Genomic DNA, 21,803 nt, shown 5'->3' on the forward strand with positions numbered 1-21,803 from the left:
CTCAACATACATGAGCCCTCTAGAGGATAATTCTCTTTCTGGGTAGGACCAGGTCAAGTTCCTTGGTACAATTTTTCACACTTAACGGAAACTGTCTCAGCATTTTAAGCTACTGAAATATTACATGGGAGCTAGTCTTCATGTAGACCTCGAGAAAGCCCAGCCTTTTGATGTTAACAGGTAATTACTATAGTCTGTTTTTCCTGACCTGAGCGCCTTACACTTGTCGAGTTCACCAAGAGCTCTGGGGTTTCCAGAGTGATTGAGGAAGTGCTAATTAAAGGATCCACATTTAACGTTTGCAGTGAACCACCACCTATTTGATATTAACCACATCCTTTCACTGGATTGAGCTGTAACTAATCCAGCCTTCAACCGAGGCAGCAGGATGTGCTGAACCAGCAGGAAAGGAACGAGAGTCTAATTTCTATTTGGTTACTAACTTCCTCGGAAATCCTCATGTTCCTCCTCAAGAAACAAGAAGGATATTCCCCGGGGGTAAGTTCTTAGGACCAAATGGGATGAAAAATACTGAAAATAATGAAAGCATCACATTTGTAAAATAGTGAAAGTATGTTTGTGATTTCAATGAAAGAACATACTGCAGTTTCCCTTTCCAATGGTCCTTTTAGAATGTAAGCCACCTGTTGTGTACTTCTGGCCATTGCAAAGTGCTTACAGGAAGTGAAAAGTCATTTGCCTTCTATCAATGGAGGCCTTTCATTTGAGAGCCAGGCTAAGAAGACTTCTCTTATATAAGTCACCATGTGAATAAGTTTTTTGCCCCAGACCTGGATTTGGGTAGGACATGTTCTTGTCATCTTCAGAGAACTGGTAGCCTCTTCTCCATGACTCTGTCATTGTAAAGCCATGACATTCTCAGTCCCTTGGAAAACAGTCTTACAAAGCTAGTTTTCATGTTCTCACTGAAAGAGGGCAAACTCTGGATGGCGACAGGCAAATTAACTTGACCTGCTTTTCCAGCCATGCAGACAACAAACTGAGTGGGTTCTTACTGTGACAGCGCTTTGCTGCATGGAGCTGCAGAAAGCTGGTACTTATCCATAGTTAGAAGTGGTCTGTTTGAGGCACTTCTGAAAAAAACAGCCACACAGGTCTTGGTTAAAAAGCCCAACTGTCGCCTGCAACATTGCTTCCAGTTCAGCAAGTGATCAGATGGTCACAGGCTTGTAACCTCTCCTGTAGTATTTCCTGAGAAGAGACCACTCGAAGACACACCTGCCTTTCGCTTGGTTGTCCTGGCCCCAGATGTGGCTTGTTTATTCTGCAGGGACTTTGCATCCACTCATCAGTGACAACAGAAGCCCGCCATACTTCATAGCTACCAGTCTCTCTCTTCTAGGTGAAGTGGTCTTTCCAGACCCAGTGGAAGCAGCCAAGGCAGGACTGTAATCCAAGACTCCCAAGAAGAGCAAGGCGTTCAGACTGGTCCCTGGGAGCTGACTACAGCGTCACGTTCATCCACTCACCAGTGATATCTGTGATGAAAGGGTGAGCCTCCTCCTTGTAAAGATGCTGAAAGGCAGTGGTGGTGCAGGGCAGGTGGAAAGGGTCACTTAGAAAACCCAGGCTAGACTCCAATTCCTAAGAAGCAGGTGAGCAGCAAATACAGCCTCCAGTTCTCTTCAGTTTTGTGGGTCCCAGTATGAGTCCTGAGCTGCCTTCCATGGAAGGAGAGGTGCTGTTCTTTCAGGTCAATTGTATGAGTCCTGTAAAGCTCCCAGAGGCACACCGTGGTGGTGGCCGCCAGTGACTCGAGAAGGAGCTTCATCCTGCTGGGCTCAGGCGCAGAACATGCTGGGATAAACACAGGACATCACCTTAGAGGTATGGGGCAGGGCTCCAACACGAGACGTTGTCAGTACAAGCTCTGCTGAGGGCTATGATCTCTCTCGGCTCCATCCTGCAGTATCTTGCAAGCCACATCATAGGGAATAAACTGTTCCCGCTGACATCCTTCAAGATCACAGAAGCCAAAGTCCTGGATAGGTAGTTGTAGGGCCAAGATGTCCAAATTATGGGAAAATGTCACCCTCGGTATCCACATGGACTCACTCGCAGAAGGTCAAAGGAATAGAACAAAAATAACTTTAGGCAAAAATAGATTCGTTTTTAGCCAGAAAATATACATTTGTACTAGGTGATCTTTTTAACCCTTTGCAATTTTGAAAGTCCTCAGAACTTCCTGATGAAACAGTCATGCTTGAAGATAAGATACAGAATGTGAATGTCTGTGATTTGCTTCTTTACACTGGAAGAGACGTGGAGGGCATGGCACAGAAACAGTCAACTGCCAGCATAGAACTGAAGTCATGGTTTTCCACATCAGGATCTTCTAGAGCACTTTTAAGTGCTCCCATTTTTGTAAGTTTAGTCCTTGGATCTGGAAATGTGGTGTCAGTTGAATTCTGGGCTTCAATTCAGGTCCTAAAGGGGCTATTGCTATCTTTGGCACAGAAACAACACCTAAACGCAAACACCCCGTAAACGGAATCATGGAAATACAATCCAAGCCCACAAAAGTGAAAAAGATAAGCCTAAAAATATGAAGTGACACTTCACCCTTCTCGGTGCTAAATTCTTCAGGCATGCACTTGCAAGATTCCTAAGAATGCTAAGGCAAAACGGCCCCAGGCCCTGAAAGGAGAGTCTAGAATTTGGGCTTCCATTCTGCATTACAAATGATCTTTAAAAACATATAAATTTCTATACAAGTATATGTATACATGTAAGGACTGGGCTACGTGTCTTTAATCCTAAGGTCAATTAGAGGGGATTTGGAAAAAAAATAACTTGAAAAAAAAAAATTCATTCTAGCCATTTCTAATTCCATCCAGTTTTCATCTCTGAAGCATATTTAGATGAATACATTCAGAAAGAGGATGGTTCATCCAGTCTATTTTTGATACCAGCAGAGTAAACTATGTCATTGTGTCACCTACTATGAAATCTCAGCCTCAATGACGTGGGCGCTTAATCATCTGTCCTTTACCCAACCCTCCAAGCCGGGAGGTGGGAAGTCTTTCTGTTGACTAATCAAAATGCCTGCACTGCCCCCCCCCCAGCTCCCCCCTCAACCCCCGCCAGGGGAGCGGGGGTGGCAGGAACAGGCACAGCAGAGGGCTGTGAATACCAAAGTCAGATTCTGAATTGAAAACTGCCACCAAGACACAGGCGCAGACAGATAAAGAGAAAAAGGGGAAAATAAAAAGATGCAGCAGAAACGAATACCACCATATACTGGGGAACCAAATGACTGTACCTTGGCAACGGATTTGCCATCGGAATTGTTGTTGGAATCTTTACCACCACTGAAAGAGTCTCTTCTTTGTGGGCATGGCTTCTTTTTGCGTGGTCTGCCTTTAAGATTTGGCGCTGAAAACAAATGGAGAACAATTGAGAGGCATTTTCATTTGCGTGGGTTTCCTTATTAAAAACTGAGACACTCACTCCAGTGGCGCCCTCTAATTGTTCCGAGAAATGTACACATCTGCGGTAGCCAAGCCTCCTTTCAGACGTCCCTCTCTGATGGGCTGCGTCTACATAGCCTCTGCACTTCTGGACATGTTTCTCAAAGCTAACCTGTTACACTGGAACACATCTAATTAATGTAAATACAATGAAGCCCTCGGCTTTAAAGGACGATAATAAGGAAAACGCACTTCCCTGTTGTTACACAAGAAACACACACTGGCCTTGAAAGACAGCCCTGAGCCAGGCTCATTCTTTGTGTTTTGTTTTGTATCTTGTTTTCAGAAACCCAAGAGATATGCCAGCCCATTACGGCATCACAGTACTGTAACATTTGAAAACCTCTCTCTTCAAAAGTGGAAAGGTAAGCATTTTCTCAAAGTATGATACAAATAAGTAAGGGAGAGCTGTAGACAGAGGCATTCACAATAATCTGAAAAATATTACCAAATGTATTTACTACACAGTATTTGCAACCAGCATGTCTCAGATCTCAGGGCATCTGGCAGGTACATGTAAGTCAGTATGCTCTTTTTCTTTTCAATATACATATATTTTATGAAGATCTTGAGGGTTATTTAAAATAACGTCCAAAGATCATACTGGAGTTAGCCTGATTCCGTGGAGATTATACTTTTTAAAAGCCACAGACAAGACACAAATCAAAGTTATATCTCATCTTGGATGCTGAGGTTGAATCCCTTTAAGATCCATAAAAGAAGGAGAGGAAAAAAAAAAAAAAGGCTGCTGTTTCTTGAGTGCTGTTATGACTCTCCGGCATGACATGAGTTTTCACATTTAACTTCACCAGTTCCCCAGTCAAGCAAAATTAAAACTAACTAACTAACTGGCTAGCCCTTGAAGAATTTCAAACTAACCAATTACACCCCAAGCAATTTCTTTAAGCCCTTTCAAGGTACCACACTTTTCTTTTAAATTATTATTGCTTTAAGGTATGATTATGGCCATATGAAATCTGAACAACTCCAACCCTCTTAATTGTTGTTAATCTTACTTATGTCATGCAGTTAGCCAGTGGTTTTAGGACACTGTACATCATACTCGTCTTACAAACACAAATAATCCCACTAATTTGATTTTCTACTATGGATAACAGTCTTGCTGTTGACAAAGCACAATAAAGCAGAGCTGCCTTTCAAATCAGGCAAAAGTTTCAAAAGTGGTTTTAGGGCTCAGACTCCCCGCTTCCCAATCTGCTCTCCTCTCATCTCCCCACAATGTCTCTCTGAAAGCGCATCTCAGAAAGCGATCCTGGCATTACCAAAGGGATACAAACTCACAAACAGAAAATCAAGCAAAGAGAAAGCGGCGATTACCCATTCCAGTCGGCAAACATCTGCTTGATGATGTCTGTGCTCATGAAAGCTACAGCATGTGACTGCTCCCCGGCCCCACGTCCCTGAAGTCTCCACTCGACTTGGTGTGGATGTCAGCTTCCCTCCGAATGCGAGCTGCGAGGCTCAGCGCTCTGCTTACAACTCCCCTCCCCCGGCAGCTCCATTACTCATGTAAACACACAGCAGTGACTAGCACGGGGTGTGTGGGATGAGCTCCGAGGACTTGGCTGGAGCTGCCAGACTGGCAGGCAGGGCTCGCCTCTCTCCACCTCCCCGAATGGGGTGGGTGACTTCATCCTGCCTGTTTTGTGGCTCCTGACCTCCTGCTCCCCGGTCAGAGCGTGATGCCACCTTCCATGAACTGATGAGGCCCTCTGCCTGGAGCCAGGGTGGGGACTATTTTGATTTGAGGACTCTCAGTGTAGCACAGAAGTATTGCCACAACTGACCCAAGTGCTAAGACTTTAATGACGGTGAAGGAAGGATGTACTTTCAAGTTCCTTATCAAAATAATAGCCCAGCAGAGAGCAGACAGAAACTGACAGAACTTGAGGTAGGTCTGGGGCATTTCATTAAAAGGAACAAAACAACATTGCCTCTGTTCTAAGACTTGTTACTATGATCTTTCCTTCCTAACAATTTCGGCAAAAAGCATTTAAACCTAAAAGGCATTTACTTCCAGAAAAGCTTTCAAATCCCAAAGGCCTTTTAGACAGAGAGAACTCGAATTGAACAGGCTGTTTTAAATAAAGGCAGAGGTTTCGGGAACTGACGATAAGTCACCCCCAAATCGGGTCTATTTTCTCCATTCTTTGAGCTGCTCTTAGAACCCAGAGAGGCACATGCCCTTCCCCAACAAATTCTGAGAATTACAAATTTAGAACAGGCTAGCACCTAATAGTCTGGTCACACAAACCGAAGCTCTAAGTAGACTCTGATCAAGAGAAAAAGCCTTTTGTTCCTCAGAAGGCAAGTACACTGATATTTCAGGTATATCCCACCAATCCCTAAAGTATCAAATTTGAATACCTCTGTTAGTCTCACCTCTGAGCTCCTTTTCTGACCTTCTGGTATGGAAGGTATCATTGTGTTAGTTCTACTTTAGCTGGCTTATTCTTACACTGAGTCGGAGAGTACTCAATGGCAGGACCATGTCCGATTCATCTCTCTCTGCCCCAGTACCCACCCAGGGGCAGTAATGCCTAATACATTGTCGAATAATCAAGTGACTGCTGGAAATAAAGATGCCCACATATATGCCCTTGGTGTCAAGAGCTAGGCCTGTCAACTTGACCGCGTGTATACCGATCACATTGGGCACCTGTAAATGGCATTGACCTTTCCTGCTCACCTGTGAGCTCTGGGAGCAAACACCAGTAACAGGAATTTACCGTGGGAGATGAGATCTCCCGCAGTGGGAGATGAGCCTTTGGTTCCTGCTTAGGGTAACTGTGTCTGGCATCTCAGTGGGGGCCATGATCTTGTCCCACATGCAATGAGCAAATAAACCGAACACCAGATGTTAAAAGTACTGGGGGAGACATGCAGGACTCCATACAGGCCAGGTTAAGAGCCTCCAGGATACAATTAAGAGAGTTTTTAGATCCACAAGACCTAAGGTGAAGCTTTGGGACAGCAGGGCTGGCTTCTGGGGACAGCAAATATTCTTGTCCCCAAATTACTCTTTTTTTCCTACAGGGTCACAAAAAAAAAAAAAATTATTTGCTAGGTGGGTGAATGAAAACAAATGCTTTATGGTGTGGTGGTGGTCAGGGATGGGCTTACTCTGGCCTTTGACTCTTCTATTAAAGAAACAGTCCACCTCCTCTCAGCTGCCCTGGACCAACTTACACCTGCCCTCTGCTTGACAGCTCAGGGCCACAGACTTACTGAGAGAACCCGAATCCTATAACTCCAGAATCACACCAGCTCCAGCTGATTTAGAGGAGGCCAGTGTCTACCAAGAAAATGATTCTTGGAAGCTAGCAATACATGTACTGACAGCATAGTTGGTTCTAGTCAGTTCTACTTTTAAAAACACAGAGCATGAAGCAATAAATGTACTTTGACGTGTGTATTGTATATACCCACAGGCCAACCCTGGCCTGGCTTATTCATAGAGTTCAATCAGTGCTCTTTGCAAGAATGTTTTTAATATTACCCACAAATATTAATAATAATAACCGATGCTTACAGAGCACTTTTTCTTGCCAATCAGAGCTTTGTATACAACAACTCATTTAAAACTCAAAACAAGCCCACAGTAAGGCACATTTTTTATTATTATCCCCATTTTACAGACCAGGTAACTGAGACAGAAATTATTTTGTCTTACTTCATACCACTGGTAACTGGTAGTAGAAAGCTTCCCACCCAGGCAACTGACTTTATCCAGAGCTCCTGCTTTCAGGAACTTCCCTTTAACATACACACTTGCTGTGTCTTATAACGACGTATTTAGTCTTAACTTGGGCTGGCAGACTCCAAGGAGCTATCCCCAAATGAAAACACTCTCAAATACCACATAGCACAAGAGCGCTATAGCCCATCTCAGGCACCAAACAGCATCCTATAGCCCTGCTGGTGAGCACAGGGTCCCCATCAATCCTGAGCAGTAGGTGATGAGACTTTCACCAAAGTCACAGCGTTCCAATAAAACTTAGAGCACCAAGTACATCACCCCCTTGCAGTGTGCCATCGATGGACTTTTCTGCCTGATCAGTGAATGATGTCTATGGTTTTTTTAAAAAAATATCTTCTCTCTCCGACTGCCCATCTGTTCCTCTTACTCAGTGCCATGAAATTAACAAGTATTCACCACTGTGAAGTCACCGCTATTTCTATAGGTGTTAATCCCAGGAGAAATTGACTACTGCTAGTGCTCCAGGCTACTCTGACATTTAACCCATGTGTTTTGTTTATTCCCTTTTTTAAAAAAAACTCCTTCAACTATTAATGAATCATAGTCTTCTTTTTTTTTTGACAGTAGAGCAAAACATGTTTGTTTTTTTTTTTTTCCCTTAAAGAGTCTGGAAGCTGAGTTGCAGGCACTCATTTATGTATTTACTTCACTGTGGGTTCTGACAAGTTATGTGACAGGCAGTGCAGGTGTGGGAAACTTTCATATTGCAATAATAATAATAAAACAAAGGAAATGTAACCAGTTACTGGCAAAGTAAATTGCTTTTGGCTTAAACGTTTCTGTTTTTTTTCCTACTGTGTTCTTCCTGTCATGACCATCTCTCTTTTTATAACATTTATGCTCTTGAAAATACCACGAAGATAAACTGCTATAAAAGCTGGATTGACTCATCAGTTAACAACTCTTTCTTCTCGTTCTGCAGAGAGGATTTTGTTGCCAACAGAGCTACACAGTCTCTCGAGAAATTCTCTGTGAGCTTCCACTCAGAGATAGGACTTGCTCGTTGGTAGAGACTGGAATTAGGGGAATGGAAAACCAGGCATCATTTTCCTAAGAGTTTGACCCCCAGGGTCAATGTCTAGAGGAAGCCAGCAGAGCATAAACTCATTTGATTTGCAAGTTGTGTGTGTGTTTTTTAAACACTAAACACAAGTCAGAAAACTAAACTCCACAGACTGAAGTATTAAAATAGGACTGGCAAACATTGTTCTATGTATAGTCTGCATTACTGATAATACTTTGCATTTCTTTAATGCCTTTCCCCTGAGCATCTCAATTCTTTGGTACATTTTCTTTATAGACAATAATCTTAAAATACTCTGGCAAGTTTCAGCATGGAGCATTGCCCCAGAAAGCTGGGGCGGGGTGGGGGGACCTACCCTAATTTAGTTATCATTTATTGTGTTCTATTTTCAACGTTTCCCTTTTGACTATTTAGAAACTTCCTCTTTCACTACAACAAAAATAGGATGAGTGTTTTTAAAGTTATTAACATATGAGTAAAAGATTTAGAAACCAAGAATGGCAGAAAGCTTGATCAAAGCCACTCCTGAAATTTATGGGTGTAATAAAAGAAAGGCATTTCACAGATAATCTCTCACAGAATTTCAGTTTTCAAATACTAGGGAAAAAAGAAAAGAAAAACAGAAGCTCTCAGCTCTCATGTTGGCTTTAACTTAAAGCCAACATTTTTGCTTTTAAATTCATAAACGATTCCCTGAAATTGTTTCAAATCCACAGTTACATTCCATATACTCCCCAGTCCACACCTCACAGAGTGGGGCTGGAAAACTGCAGCTGCTGGGACTCAGTGTCTGATAATTCGTTGACTCCGTGAATTCACAAAGCATTAATTATTTATATGGACTTAAGATCATGCAAGTTTACTTTTATTCTGTTGGTCTATAAATAATTTTCCACACTCAACAGAAATGTTTGAGAAGCAACTGTGCTGAGATGCGAACACATCAGGCCATTAACAAGCACAACTCCATCCTGGGGGACTTTCTGGCTTAAATGATGATTTCAGAGCAATAGGCACAATTTAAACAAAATTTAAAAAGGAAAAAGCTGCAAAAGTGATATCATGTCCTATAATTTTCCTGATCGTTTCCTTTTTAAGAGTAATTTTTTTTTCTCTCAAATAAAGGCATTAATAAAGTGAGTCCAGAGTTGTGAGGAGTTCCCCAGGTGGCACTGGTGGTAAAGAACCTGCTGCCAAAGCAGGAGACCTGGGTTCAATCCCTGGGTCAGGAAGATTCCCTGGAGGAGGGCACGGCAACCCATCCAGTATTCTTGCCTGGAGAATCCCATGCAGAGAGGACACTGGCGGACTACAGTCCATAGGGTCGCAAAGAGTTGGACATGATTGTAGCAACTCAGCAGCAGCAGTTGTGAACTGAGGCCAGCAAGTGTTGTAAATGTTAGTCACCCAGTCGTGCCCGACTCTTTGTGACCCCATGGACTGCAGCCCACCAGGCTCTTCTGTCCATGAAATTTTCCAGGCAAGAATACTGAAATGGGTTGCCATTTAAGCCAGCCTCAAATGCCCTCACTCTCAAATGCCACCCAGACCAGAAAGCCTTGAACAGGGTCCGAGGGGGTGTGCCCCAGGGGAATGGTCACACTCGCTACTCTGGATGTCACGGCCACTTGGAGTTTCCAAGTTTGCTTCAGCCCAAGCCACACCTTAATGTTGCTTGAACCACAGTGCCTACTAAATACAATTAAGCATTTCCAATGAACTACACTCTCACAGAACCCAGGTCCTCTCCTACCACCTGTGGAAGGGTAAGCAGAAGTGTTATGAGAAAGAGGATTGGAGAAAAAAAATAATAAGCAGGCTTTATATGAGGTCCAGGCACTTTGGCTCTTTGTCACTGAGGTCCCTAAGAGTCACTAATGAGAGTGGAATGTATTATTGCATTGGCCATACCTGGACTGCTCAGGCAACTTAAGTCCAAAACAGTTGTGGACTTCATTGACTGCTCAACAAACCATGTAAGCAAACACTTTTGTAATGCCTTCCCAACCTGCCCTGTCTTACTCACTCCTGTTTCATACTTGTGAATGCTGGAGCAATTGTTAATGCCTCTGATCAAAGTTTTAGTAATTTCATAGGCATGTGATTTGCATAGCTATTTCCTGATCCGCCTTCTCTCTGCCCTGGAGGTCTTCATTTCTCAGAAACACTTAACAACACAGATTACTTTACTTCTCCCCTTCCCCCAGCCTGTAAATGGAACTTGACTTGCTAGCTCATCTGTATTGCTAATTAGTCTGAAACCATGTGACTCTGTGCATTCTTGCCATTAATGCAGGAGCAAACCTCTTTTTCACTCAGGTTTTACCACCAGTGATGGGCAGATCTCTATCTTTATTTCCCCTCTGTGCCTTGAGGGAGGAGACAGGATTTAAATGACCGAATGCTATCTATTTGTTATTCCAAAATAATGTAGGGAATTCTAAAGGAATGTAGAAACATTCTGGAGGTCTATGATAGGTATGATAGGCACTGGGCCAAGAAGGAAGGGATCATAGTCGCTTTTCACCATCACTTTGGTGGGCAAAATCTAGGAGCTAAATCAAGGTGGAGAGTGAGGAGAGATTCTGGGTCTTCAGAGTACTGACTCTTTATGGAGAGAATTCTTGAAAAGGGGAGATGACTGAAATCAGTGCCAGACCTCTCAGACTTTGGTCCGTCTAGCGACCCACAGATTCCGCCAGGGGGACCATCTCAGATGAAAAAGCCCCTTCAGGAGCTGTAAGGGGATAGAGGCAGCGGCTCATAGCCGCCCTGCAAATGGTTATTCATCTTTGGGATAATGGAGTCTATAGACCATGGTATCAGGAGCCTATGGAAAGACTGGAATTCCAAATATTTTGTAAAGAGACATCGGGGCAGAGTGGGTACCTGAGGGCCTAGCTTGCTCCTCAGACTGCACACAGAGGATCCCGTTTCCTCCCCCAGCTGCAAAGTCTTGTCACGAAGTCACAACTCCAGCAAAACTAACAACTGGACTCTCAAATACCACAGTGGCTCAAATGTGACTTTCACATCTACCTCGCAACTCATTTCTCCTGCTATTCATTTCCCCAGATGTCAGGTATCCATCAGCCAACTCCAAACCCCCAGCTCCTCAGTTTAAATAAAAGGAAAGATCATGCTGGATGTTGAGGGAAAAAAGCTGCATCACAACTACTACACTTAGAACAAATGTATTGTCTCACTGCTCACTGTATCTGCTTTCTTAAGAATCTGAAATAACTCATGTCTGCATTTTTTGATAACTATTCAATATACACAGATTTAAATCTTTCTTAATATAATTATCTGTAATATCAATAGAATATTAACTTAAGAAACTAGTGCTTTGTTTTAGGCTATTTAAAGATTCACTCTGGAAATGGTTTTAAAAGACATTTTGATGGCTATAATCTATGAAGTTTATAAAGACCTCTTAAGCATAGAGAATTAATCTTTGTCTCTTTTTCTTTTTTTACAATCAATAAACCTGCTTATTCTACTCCACGATTGATACGTTCTATGGGGTCACCATTGTATGTGACAGCACAGAAGTGAAAGCTACAGTTTTGTATTGAACAATCTCGCAAGGAGCAGTAAATATCAAAAGAATTCTTAAAGTCACATATAAACAGAACTTTCTTGTTCAGCCATTTCTCCAGGTTTGGATATGAGATATTCCATGTTCAACATTAAGGATAATTGCTTTGCTACATCTCTAAAGAAAACATTCCCAACTTGGAAATAAGTAAGAGAGATTGTGTGTGTGTGTGTGTGTGTGTGTGTGGATTAACATGGAGATATTTAACTTATTATAGACTTGGACTTATAGTATAGGCTTTTCACTTTTTCAAACACATAAGGACAAGTAAAAGATCATCATATAATAGTTTCCCAATTTCTTTTTAAAAATCCCGAAAAGAATTTGTGCTGAAAGAGGATTTTTCACTCTCTTCATGTTTTTCTACCATTCAGAAAGAATAATTTAAGAAGTAGGATGTGTGCGCGCTCAGTCGCTAAGTCATGTCCGAGTCTTTGCGACCCCACGGAATGCAGTATGCCAACCTCCTCTGTCCATGGAAATTTCCCAGGCAAGATTACTGCAGTGGGTTGTGATTTCCTTCTCCAGGGGATCTTCCCAGCCCAGGGACTGAACCCACACCTCCTACGTCTCCTGCACTGTCAGGCAGATCCTTTACCGCTGTGCCAGCTGGGAAGCCACAGGAGGTAGGATAGTTTCCGAGAATTCCCTTGAGGACTCGGTGCTTTAACTGCCAAGGGCCCAGGTTCAGTTCCTGATGGCAGAACTAAGATTCTGCATGCCACATGGTGCAGCCAAAAAGAAAGTGAAAAACAAGTAGGACAGTCTCTTACTTAGAAGCAAAAAGGTTACTATTCCTGTTTGTCGCTTCTCGGAGCCCACAGGTGGCAGAGAATATGTGTGCTGCAGCCAAGTGGCGTGAGGAGAAAGGGCCTGGGGGTGTGTGTGGAGAAGTGGCAATACGATCCACAGTGCCTGGTGGTATATTAAGCAAGGTCAGCTTGTTATAACCCAGTGGGGTCAGCTAGGGAGCTCAGCTCCTGGGAGTGAGAGGATGTCACACTGCAGGAAAAAGCAGAAAGATACCCATAGGAATCTCACAGTGAACATGGAGAACACACGGAAAATGGTTCACTTATTTCCGTGAAAGCTAAAAAGTTTCTAAGACTGTTTAGAGTTGCTCTGTCCAGTACGGCAACCACTATCCACATAGGGCTCTTGAGCACCTAAGACATCTAGTCCGAACTGAGATGTGCTGTAAGTATAAAATACACACTAAGTTTCCAAGAATACACAAAAAATATAAAATAGGCCATTACTAACATGTTATACTGATTATATATTAAAATATTTTAGATACACTGCATTATATTAAATGTTATTAAAATTAACTCTACCTGTTTCTTTTTATCCTTTAAAATGTGGTTACTGGGAAATTTTAATTCACATATGACTTGCATTATCTTTCTCTTGGGCGATGTTGGTTTAGTCAACAGTTCAATGTTACTCTTATAGATAGGTCCTTACAAATGTGTGTTAAAAAGCAGGCAGAGTAAGAATAACATCTGAAGCTAAAATAATAAGCAAAAAATCATGATTCAAAGTTTCAGTACAATCTAGACTTTTATTCACTGTTTTGGAGGGTAGTCATGCATAGATGTTAGTATCTGAACATTTTGCCAAACCTGAAATGCCTCCTTTGTAAAATTCAAATCTGGTAATCATTGACTCAAAGGAACTAAATGGCTCTGATGAAAATGTTATTTCATTAACTTCCTTAACTAAGAAGCCAAAGCAAATTTTAAGCTTTGACATCAGATTTGGAGAGTGAGAGAGTGGAGGAAGGGGAAGAAAGTGAGAAAAAGAGCTAATTTTTTATTTTCCTTACTATTCTTTCCTGCTGCCAGCGTGAGCTGGGCGTAAGGTAAGTCATTTGCAAACTGAATAAGAGAAAATAGATTATGAGTGATTTTGACTCACTGGAAAGTAAAAGCTTCTCCATCACAAATTCTTGAGTAGGTTCATGGTCTGGATGTGTTTTTCTTTTTGGAGTTTCATCTGCCAGTAAGTAGAGAGGCCAGATACAGTCAGGCCCAAAGGCAAGGGCGTGGCCTTCATCGCTCTCCCAAGGTACTTGAAGTCCCACAGCTTCACATGACACAAAGAGAATTCTTTGAAGAATGAAGCTCCAATAAGCCCAGAAAAGTGGACAGAACAAAAAGGTTTGAACTCTAGGGGTTAGGAGAGAAGATGCATTCTTTTCCCAATCTTAGCACCCAAAAGACTAGGGGGCATCGCCCTGAGAAGAGGGCTGGCCTAGGTCTCATCCTCCCAAATAACTTGTTACAGTTGCTGAATTTAAAGCCTGTCCCCTCCCCCTCCTCCTCTTTTGATCCTGTGGCAGCAGCAACATAGAAACCGACCTAGGGGAGGAACAGGGTTCTCCAAATATAACATGCCAATCAAAGGGTTACACACCTGCCTGGGTTCTTTTATAGAATTCCCCCACCCCCTTTTTAGGGTTCTCATTATAAAAATAAAAACAGCAACGGTAGCACTGGAAATAAAGTTAGGAAATATTTTCTTTTCTTAGAAGGCAAGAGTTGACATAGCATTTAAGGCAATGGCATGCAGAGAGATTCAGACTAAAATCTCCACAACATCAACAAAATGTGTAATGACAATTATTCATTCCACTGTCTAATACTTGTAATAATAATTTTTATGGAATTATTTAGCAGGTTCAACTTACATCTAGGGAAGCAGTCTGCACACCTCTGGTATGTCTCTGATATCTAACTGTAGCAGTATTTGTCTTTACCCTCCAAGCTCTTTTATAGCACATGGTATACATATTTCAGCATCCAACATTATTAACTCATGACCAACTGTCAGTCGATGGTTATCTAACACGTGGGGTCTCCACACAAGGATTCCTTATTTGGGCAAAAGCTCTTGTCTGGACCAGTCTGTCTATATTTTCCCTCAGAAGAACTTTATTTGGATTATTATGCGCTGTTAGTGGAAACTCGGAGGCTGCATGTGTGGCAACTGGAAGGCGGGGAAATAAATCCTCAGCAAGTTAAAACACTTAGCTGATATTAAAACCATTTCTGGCTTTGTTAGCTGAAAGGAAACTCTCGGTTGCCCTCTTGTGGCCAATCTATGTGATGTGGTGGGAAAACCATAAAAACCCAGAAACTAACTAGTTTAATCAAATTCAGGTAAGAACATTCAGCCTCGACAGAAACAGTCGCAAATCACAACCTCATGTTGTTTTATGCGTGTCAGAATTTATAGTTAGCAGCCCTCCTATGTGGAGAGGGAAGGAGGATGAGGGGAGGGGCTAATATGGAAATTAGAAATCAGTCTTTCTAGAATACAGTGACTTCACTATATTTACAACCATAACTGTTATATGTGGTAAATTGATTTTTATGAGATTTAGAACCTTAAAAAAAATCAGGCCTACATTTTAAAAGTTTCTTCATAACCAAAAATAGACTGATGTTCCAACTGGCTTGGAATTATAGGAACCAAGGAAAGAAGCCTGAATAATTCCCTAATATGGAAGAAAACCACTTTTTTTCTTTTTAAATGAGGAACAGTTTATTTGTTTCTGACAATGGGCAACATATGGAAACTTGGAATTTACAGAACAAGTACAGGTATAGAACTTATCGTCTAAAAATAAAATTTTATAAAAATCTGAACTCCAAATTTAATCATCAGTTACTCGATTTGGTATTTAATTTTAATTTTTGAAAACACCGTTTAAATAAAAATTCTGCTGTAGGCCTTTCAACAATTTCCTGCCTAACAGGCCCATCCCCAAAAAGCAAACAAACCTGGTATTAAAACAGACTGAGCAGCTTAAGAAAAAGCTGGGGGCAAAGTACATGAGAACATAAACTATTTTTCATCTTATTACCAGTAAACGTACCATTTCCCTCTTTTATGTGTCTTCTCTTCAGATAAAAGCCGCTCCTCCAACCAGCATTAACAAAAACGTTCTGTATTTTTAATGTGATTTTAGGGGCAGATTAATCTTAACTTGGCCTTTCCGCTTACACGTGGAAATTCACTGTTGCAACAACAGTTGCTTGGTTTTGTCTTTGAATTTGCAAAGTTCTTAAAGTAATTTTACTACAAAATTAAACAGCTGTGAGTTCTTTAGCAAACATGATGATTCTTGTTCTCCTTTGTACTATTGTGCAAGCTGAAATACCCTTTCTTTCATGTCTTTTTATTCCAAAATGAATTCCCTAGTTAGCCTTGTTTAGCTTTAAAAAATATAATGAAGAAAGGGGGTGGTGTTTGCTGACCTCTGAAATTCATCAGCATTTAAGCATGGTAAGTTTACACAAGGTGCATACTCAAAAGGGCTTTTGTTTCAGTCCCATTATGGAATGAAAAATGATATTCTGCCCCAATATAATGCCAATCCTTGTGTACCACAAATCTGTCTGCAAATATTTCTGTGGAGCAAGGGATCTTAGGCCTATTTTGCAGATGAGAAAACTGAAACATCAGTTAATGTTGAGAGAGTGAGGCACGAGGACGTTCACAGAGGCTAGAATTAAATTTAGAATTTGACTCTTAGCCCAGGACTCTAACCACGTGAGGGCTCTGACTCTTTGGAATCAACAGAAGAGCAATTTTAAAACATTCTTTTGACGTTATTAACCTCAGCCTCAGGGCTCTGGGAAGTGGGGGCGGGAGGGGGGGGAGGGGGAGGGGGGCGGGGAGGGGCGGGGCCTGGAAACAAATGGAGCTGCTAGGTGACAGCCTCCTGTGACACCACTAATAAAGTGGATTATTTGATCCATACCACCATATCTTCCAGGAATATTCAGAAGCTTAGCAATTCCCTTTGCATCTTAAAAAATTAAAACCAAGATTTGAGTGCTAGTGTAGGCAGCCTTCTAAAATATAGACCCAGAGAAGATGTGAAGTGCAGAAAGTGGCCTGCGGGTTTTCTAGTGGATCTGGAACCAAAGATCACCGCTAGGAGCTGTGATGGTGGCAGGATTCTTCATTTGAGTAATTTAAAGAATGATGAAGTTCCAGCGGAAGGTGAACCTCAGATACCACTGAGTCCAAATCCGGATTCTACTTGTCAGGAAAGGGAGGCCCAGGGACTGCAAACTTCCCACAGTCATACAGCTAGCGGCAGAGCATGACAGACACCCATGTCTGCTGGCTGCAAGGGACCAGCAGTGGTGCCTTGGCAGCAGATGGCTTTGCAACGGGCCCCGAATACCTCCTCCTGGGTCTCTCTACGGGGTGAGCTCTGTCATCCCAAGACCACGTAACTAAAACACACTTTCCAAGGAACTGCAATTAATAAAGTCAAATGGGAGCTGACAAGGACATTCCCGCTGTGTTCGAATGCCAAAACACACAACTGAGAAAGCTCACTTGGAGCATACGACCGTGGGTCCTCTGGCGGGACTTCTGCGCACCACACTCCCAGCTGTTTGCTCAGACCCAAATGGGAGGGACTAAAAGGAAAACGCTCACGAAGCCAGCAGGGCAATACTCGGCATTTGGCGTCAGCGCCTGCCACCTGCTTGCTTTTGCTGGGCTGGGCTGAAAGCAAGCCCAGGGGCCTCCTCATGTGAGGAAAGACTTTGGGAATTCAAGACCTGCGGGAGACATGAACCACTGCCCACCTTACCTCTGAGCATCCTCGTTACGTTCCAGCAGTAACAAAGGCCCCAGAGGTTCCAGGCTCTTCACGTGGCTCCACACCTGTGCTCCACACCTGAGCTCTGGCAACCATACCCTTCCTTCTTCACCTCTGTCCTTCCTGCCCCAACCTGTAGTTGTTCCCCTAGACTTGCATTGGGAATTGCATCCCTTAAAACACTTCCTAATTTTCCACATCTCCCGCTGGGGGAGTTTTTCTTTGTCTGTAACTTCTAGATCAAGCATGCTTCTACCCCAGCACCTGGCACCCTGTACTGAAATCATCTGTGGGTCTCTCTGCCTCACCAGACTAAAGAGATGACATCAGTCTTAGTCACAGCGGCGTCATCATAGTAGATGCTCAATAAACATTTACAGAACAGTTGACGATCCTATTTTGAAAGCAGTGTATGGTACTTAGTGAGGGTCTAGTAAATGTTTATTAAATTGCACTGACTGCTGATTCAATGAGAGAAAAGAAATATTTCTGAAGAGGGGAAAGTGGCTGGGCTGTTCACCTTCCTGCCTGTAGCACCTTCCCTTGGTCACAGTGGCCATTAATAAGGGGGGGAATATGCATTCACATTTTAATTCCCACTGTGTAACTTTGAGACCCAGCTATTGTCAACCACTTAAAAGCTTAACAGAGACTTGCCTTGTCTGTGAAAATCTATAAATCTGACTTGTTTTGCCAAGACCCTCCAAGCCCACAGGATGATGCTGGCTCTACTGGAGAACCTAAACAGGGTGAAAGAGAGCAACACGGAAGAGAAACAAAGTTCTCTGGGGAAGATGGCACACTGTCTGGTGAGAACTTCTCTTTAATAAAACCCCATCCCTGCAAAGCTGCCTTAAAAAAAAAAAGTGTCCCTGCAGGCCAAAGTCTCGGCAAATCTATAATGTAGAGATCAAATTTAAATTCTAATAAAGATTTTTAACAAAGATCAATAAAATAGGAGATTGATCTGCAGTTAAAAGTTCCCAGTAATGGGATAGCCTAGAAATTTCATAAATAATGCTTTTATCTTGATTGCAAAATAATCCCCTGCCACAAAAACAAGGCAAATCAAGGTAGGAAATTGTTCAGCGGGAATTAAAATGTCACACTTTACACAGAATAAAGTATTGCAATCACTAGGGAAACACACATTGCAAATGTGTTAACACAAAATTACATACATCACTTAATTATATAAGTGAATAGCTCCTTGAGTAACCCATTAGCTAAACATGTCGGGTTGCGGTTGAATATATACATGCAATATTTTTAGCACAAAGGGGATGTAACTATGTCAGGCCTGGCACCATAAAGCCTGAGATGGCAAGTGCTATTAAACTGAGATGCAATCATGTTGAAAAGGAAACATTAACGAACAGCAGACAATTGAGAAGAAAATACAGTGAGCTTGTGTTCTACTACATGTGCTTCCAAAACCTTATATAACTACTCATTGTCTATTTCATCTGGCTTGGGTCCCGGGTTTGTTCTATGTGATACTAATTTTATAATAATAAACTGCTACACCAGTTTTATGAAATCACACACACGCAGAGAGGTTGCAAGATGACATTACATATGATTATCTGTGCCAGCAAAAGACACTGTTTTGAAATTAAACCCAGTCTCATTCAAAATCACTCACTTTGTTTAAAGCATCCCTGAGAGTTGGCTTTCTAAAAAAGGTATACCTTTCACAGAAGGCTGGTGAAGTTGGTAAACCTGTTGCTGGATCCCCAAGTTTCATAAGGAAGTTAAGAAAGCAGAGGCATTGAGAGCAGATAGTTCTTCATAAAATTTACAAACCAAGCAACTGTATGACCCCGGGCAAGTCCATCTCTCTCTGGGGTTGAATTTGCCCATTTATCCAAAAAAAGGATTGAACAGTTACGACTGGGAAAGACTATGAATGAGATAAAATGAGACACCGTAACTAGCACATTGTCTGGTATTTAGAAAACAGTAATAAACGGTGGACTTCATCATTATTACTATTACATGCAAAAGACTCATGAAAACACATCACTTCAAGCATTTCAAGAGGCCAGTAGTTCTCTAGTGGGTGTGTTATTGACACAGTAGAAACACTTGAACCCTTGGCATAGAAGTAAGCAGCTTACAGAATGCAAGAAGGAATAAGTGCAATGAAAGCCGGAGGATCACTCGACATCTGGTATACCTCAGTGGAGGCTGAATGTTGTCCACTCTGGCTGAGTCTTCCAACACAGAGACAATAACCAGAGGTTGCTAAAAGAGAGGATGTCTTGGTGATAACTGATTCTATACTGGGGGCAAGATTAAATCTCAGGACAAAAAGTGAAGAAAGGAAATTGCCACACAGTGAAGTGTTGCTAAATAGGACCAAATTTTTTTTTTTTTAAGAGAGAAATTGGGAGATTGAGATAGACATGTATCAAATAGATAAGTAATGAGAACCTACTATATAGCTCAAGGAACTCTACTCAATTATCTGTGGACCTAAATGGGAAAGAAATTCAAGGAAGAGGGGAATACGTGTTTACATGTAACCGATTCACTGTGCTGTATAGCAGAAACTAATACAACATTGTAAAGCAAGTATACTCCAATAAAAAAAATGTTTTAAAAAATAAATAAAAATGCCAAGCATCTTCATTCTCTAAATTATCATTGAACCCTGATCCCTCCCAGGTCCCCTGAATCCCCTATGTCTTGAAATCACCATACAGAGGCCTCTGCACATTGTAGGAGCTCAATAAATAGACAAATATTTGAATGGAATTAAATATGATAGGCCAAGAAAACCTACTGTTTATAAGAATCCCAGTATAGACAGATCTATGAGAAGGCTGAACTCCAGATAGAATCCAGGGTTTTTCCTCTGACATTTTCACCAGAACATTCCTATTAATCAAATACCACTTTAAACAAGCCACAGTACGGCAAAAGAGCAAGTTCTATCCAAACAGAAGTTAATGAAAGTCACTTAGAAAGAAAATAAAATCGTTTAAGAACAAGTATTTAAGGTCCTGATTTCTTACTGGCCAAACCAAGTCCTGGTTTAGCTTCTAAGAGCTAATATCTGTGGATTCAATAAATACTTGTGGAGTTGCCATCACATGCCTGAAACTGTGCTAGTCCAGCTGGGGATAAAACAGCACAGTTCCTCACTTTAAGGAGTTCTCATATTCATTAAATCTGAATAAATGTCCTCACTCTCCATGCCTCCCTCAGTTCCCTCATCTATATAACAAGACAGTTTCATTAAATAAGACTGGTTCACAGACCAAATTTGCCTGGTATCGTAGTTTACTTAGTTTGTAGCTTTTTAAAAAAAAATTTTATTGATCATCAATTGAAAATCATGAGATTTTTCACATTGAAATTGACATGCCTGGCTCTTCTTAAAGAGTTGAGAGCTCTGACAACTGTGGGCTCTTATTCCCACAAAACAACGAACTGGAGCTGAAAACCAGCTGCTCCTCTAGGCAGAGCATGGCTATCTACTGCTTCCTGATTTCCCATAATAAGCCCCACCACTCTTCTCCCTCTAGGTTCTGCTGACACCTCTGGGCACCTGCATTTGTGACCCCTGATATAGAAGATCCGAGAGGTTGTTTTTATTTAGAATAACATATGACTATGAGAGCCAATCACTGGTATAAATCAGTGACCTGAAGAGAAGAGGTTAATTCCTGGATTAACCCATGTTCTTTACCTAGTGGTCTCAATCCAAAGGCTGCAAGATTCCAAAATGGGTTACCCAGAGGAGGTGTTATAATCTTCCTCTTAAGTGTTTTCCAAAACCGCATTATCTACACATCCACATGGGATTAGGCAGGAGGCAGCCGGCCTGAAGGCAGAGAAGTGGATCAAGCTATACTTAGAGGTTCCTCCTGTATCTTACACATTCCCTCTTTGCATGTGATCAATATGAACAGGATATTTCAGTGGGTCTCTAAGTATGCCAAATCATATCTTGTTACTCTTAAGGGATGTCTAGCCTGATTCCTGGGGGATCTGCTTTGAACCTGGTATCAGAAACCTGGTCATTTCAGCTGCAACAAACTGTTTTTGCTCTTCATTCATTTTTAGACCCTTTGCACTCCAAAAATGCTTCTTGATGGTTGCTAGGCAACTTTTGTTGAATACATGCAAGAGGCATTAATCGTGTGAACATTTTTGAAAACACGGGGGGCGGGGGGGAATTGTTTAAAACTGACGACACTGCCATACCTAAAATAAAACATTTCCTCCTCAGGCTGCTGTCCAGAATAGGGACACTGCAGGCTGTTGGC

At 41.9% G+C, this 21,803-nt stretch overlaps 1 protein-coding gene across 1 annotated transcript in view; it reads right to left on the reverse strand.

Annotated features, from left to right (window-relative positions):
• ARID5B (AT-rich interaction domain 5B) overlaps positions 1–21,803 on the reverse strand; it is a 190,660-nt gene that overhangs the window by 41,517 nt on the left and 127,340 nt on the right. Inside the window, exons 5-6 of the mRNA XM_052641125.1 lie at positions 13,818–13,985; positions 3,284–3,396 (exon numbers count right to left, since the gene is read on the reverse strand). Of these exons, the coding sequence (XP_052497085.1) occupies positions 3,284–3,396; positions 13,818–13,985 (281 nt within the window). The remainder of the gene's footprint in view (positions 1–3,283; positions 3,397–13,817; positions 13,986–21,803) is intronic.

The sequence above is a fragment of the Budorcas taxicolor genome, chromosome 5 (genome assembly GCF_023091745.1).
Source record: "Budorcas taxicolor isolate Tak-1 chromosome 5, Takin1.1, whole genome shotgun sequence".
Lineage (NCBI taxonomy): Eukaryota > Metazoa > Chordata > Mammalia > Artiodactyla > Bovidae > Budorcas > Budorcas taxicolor.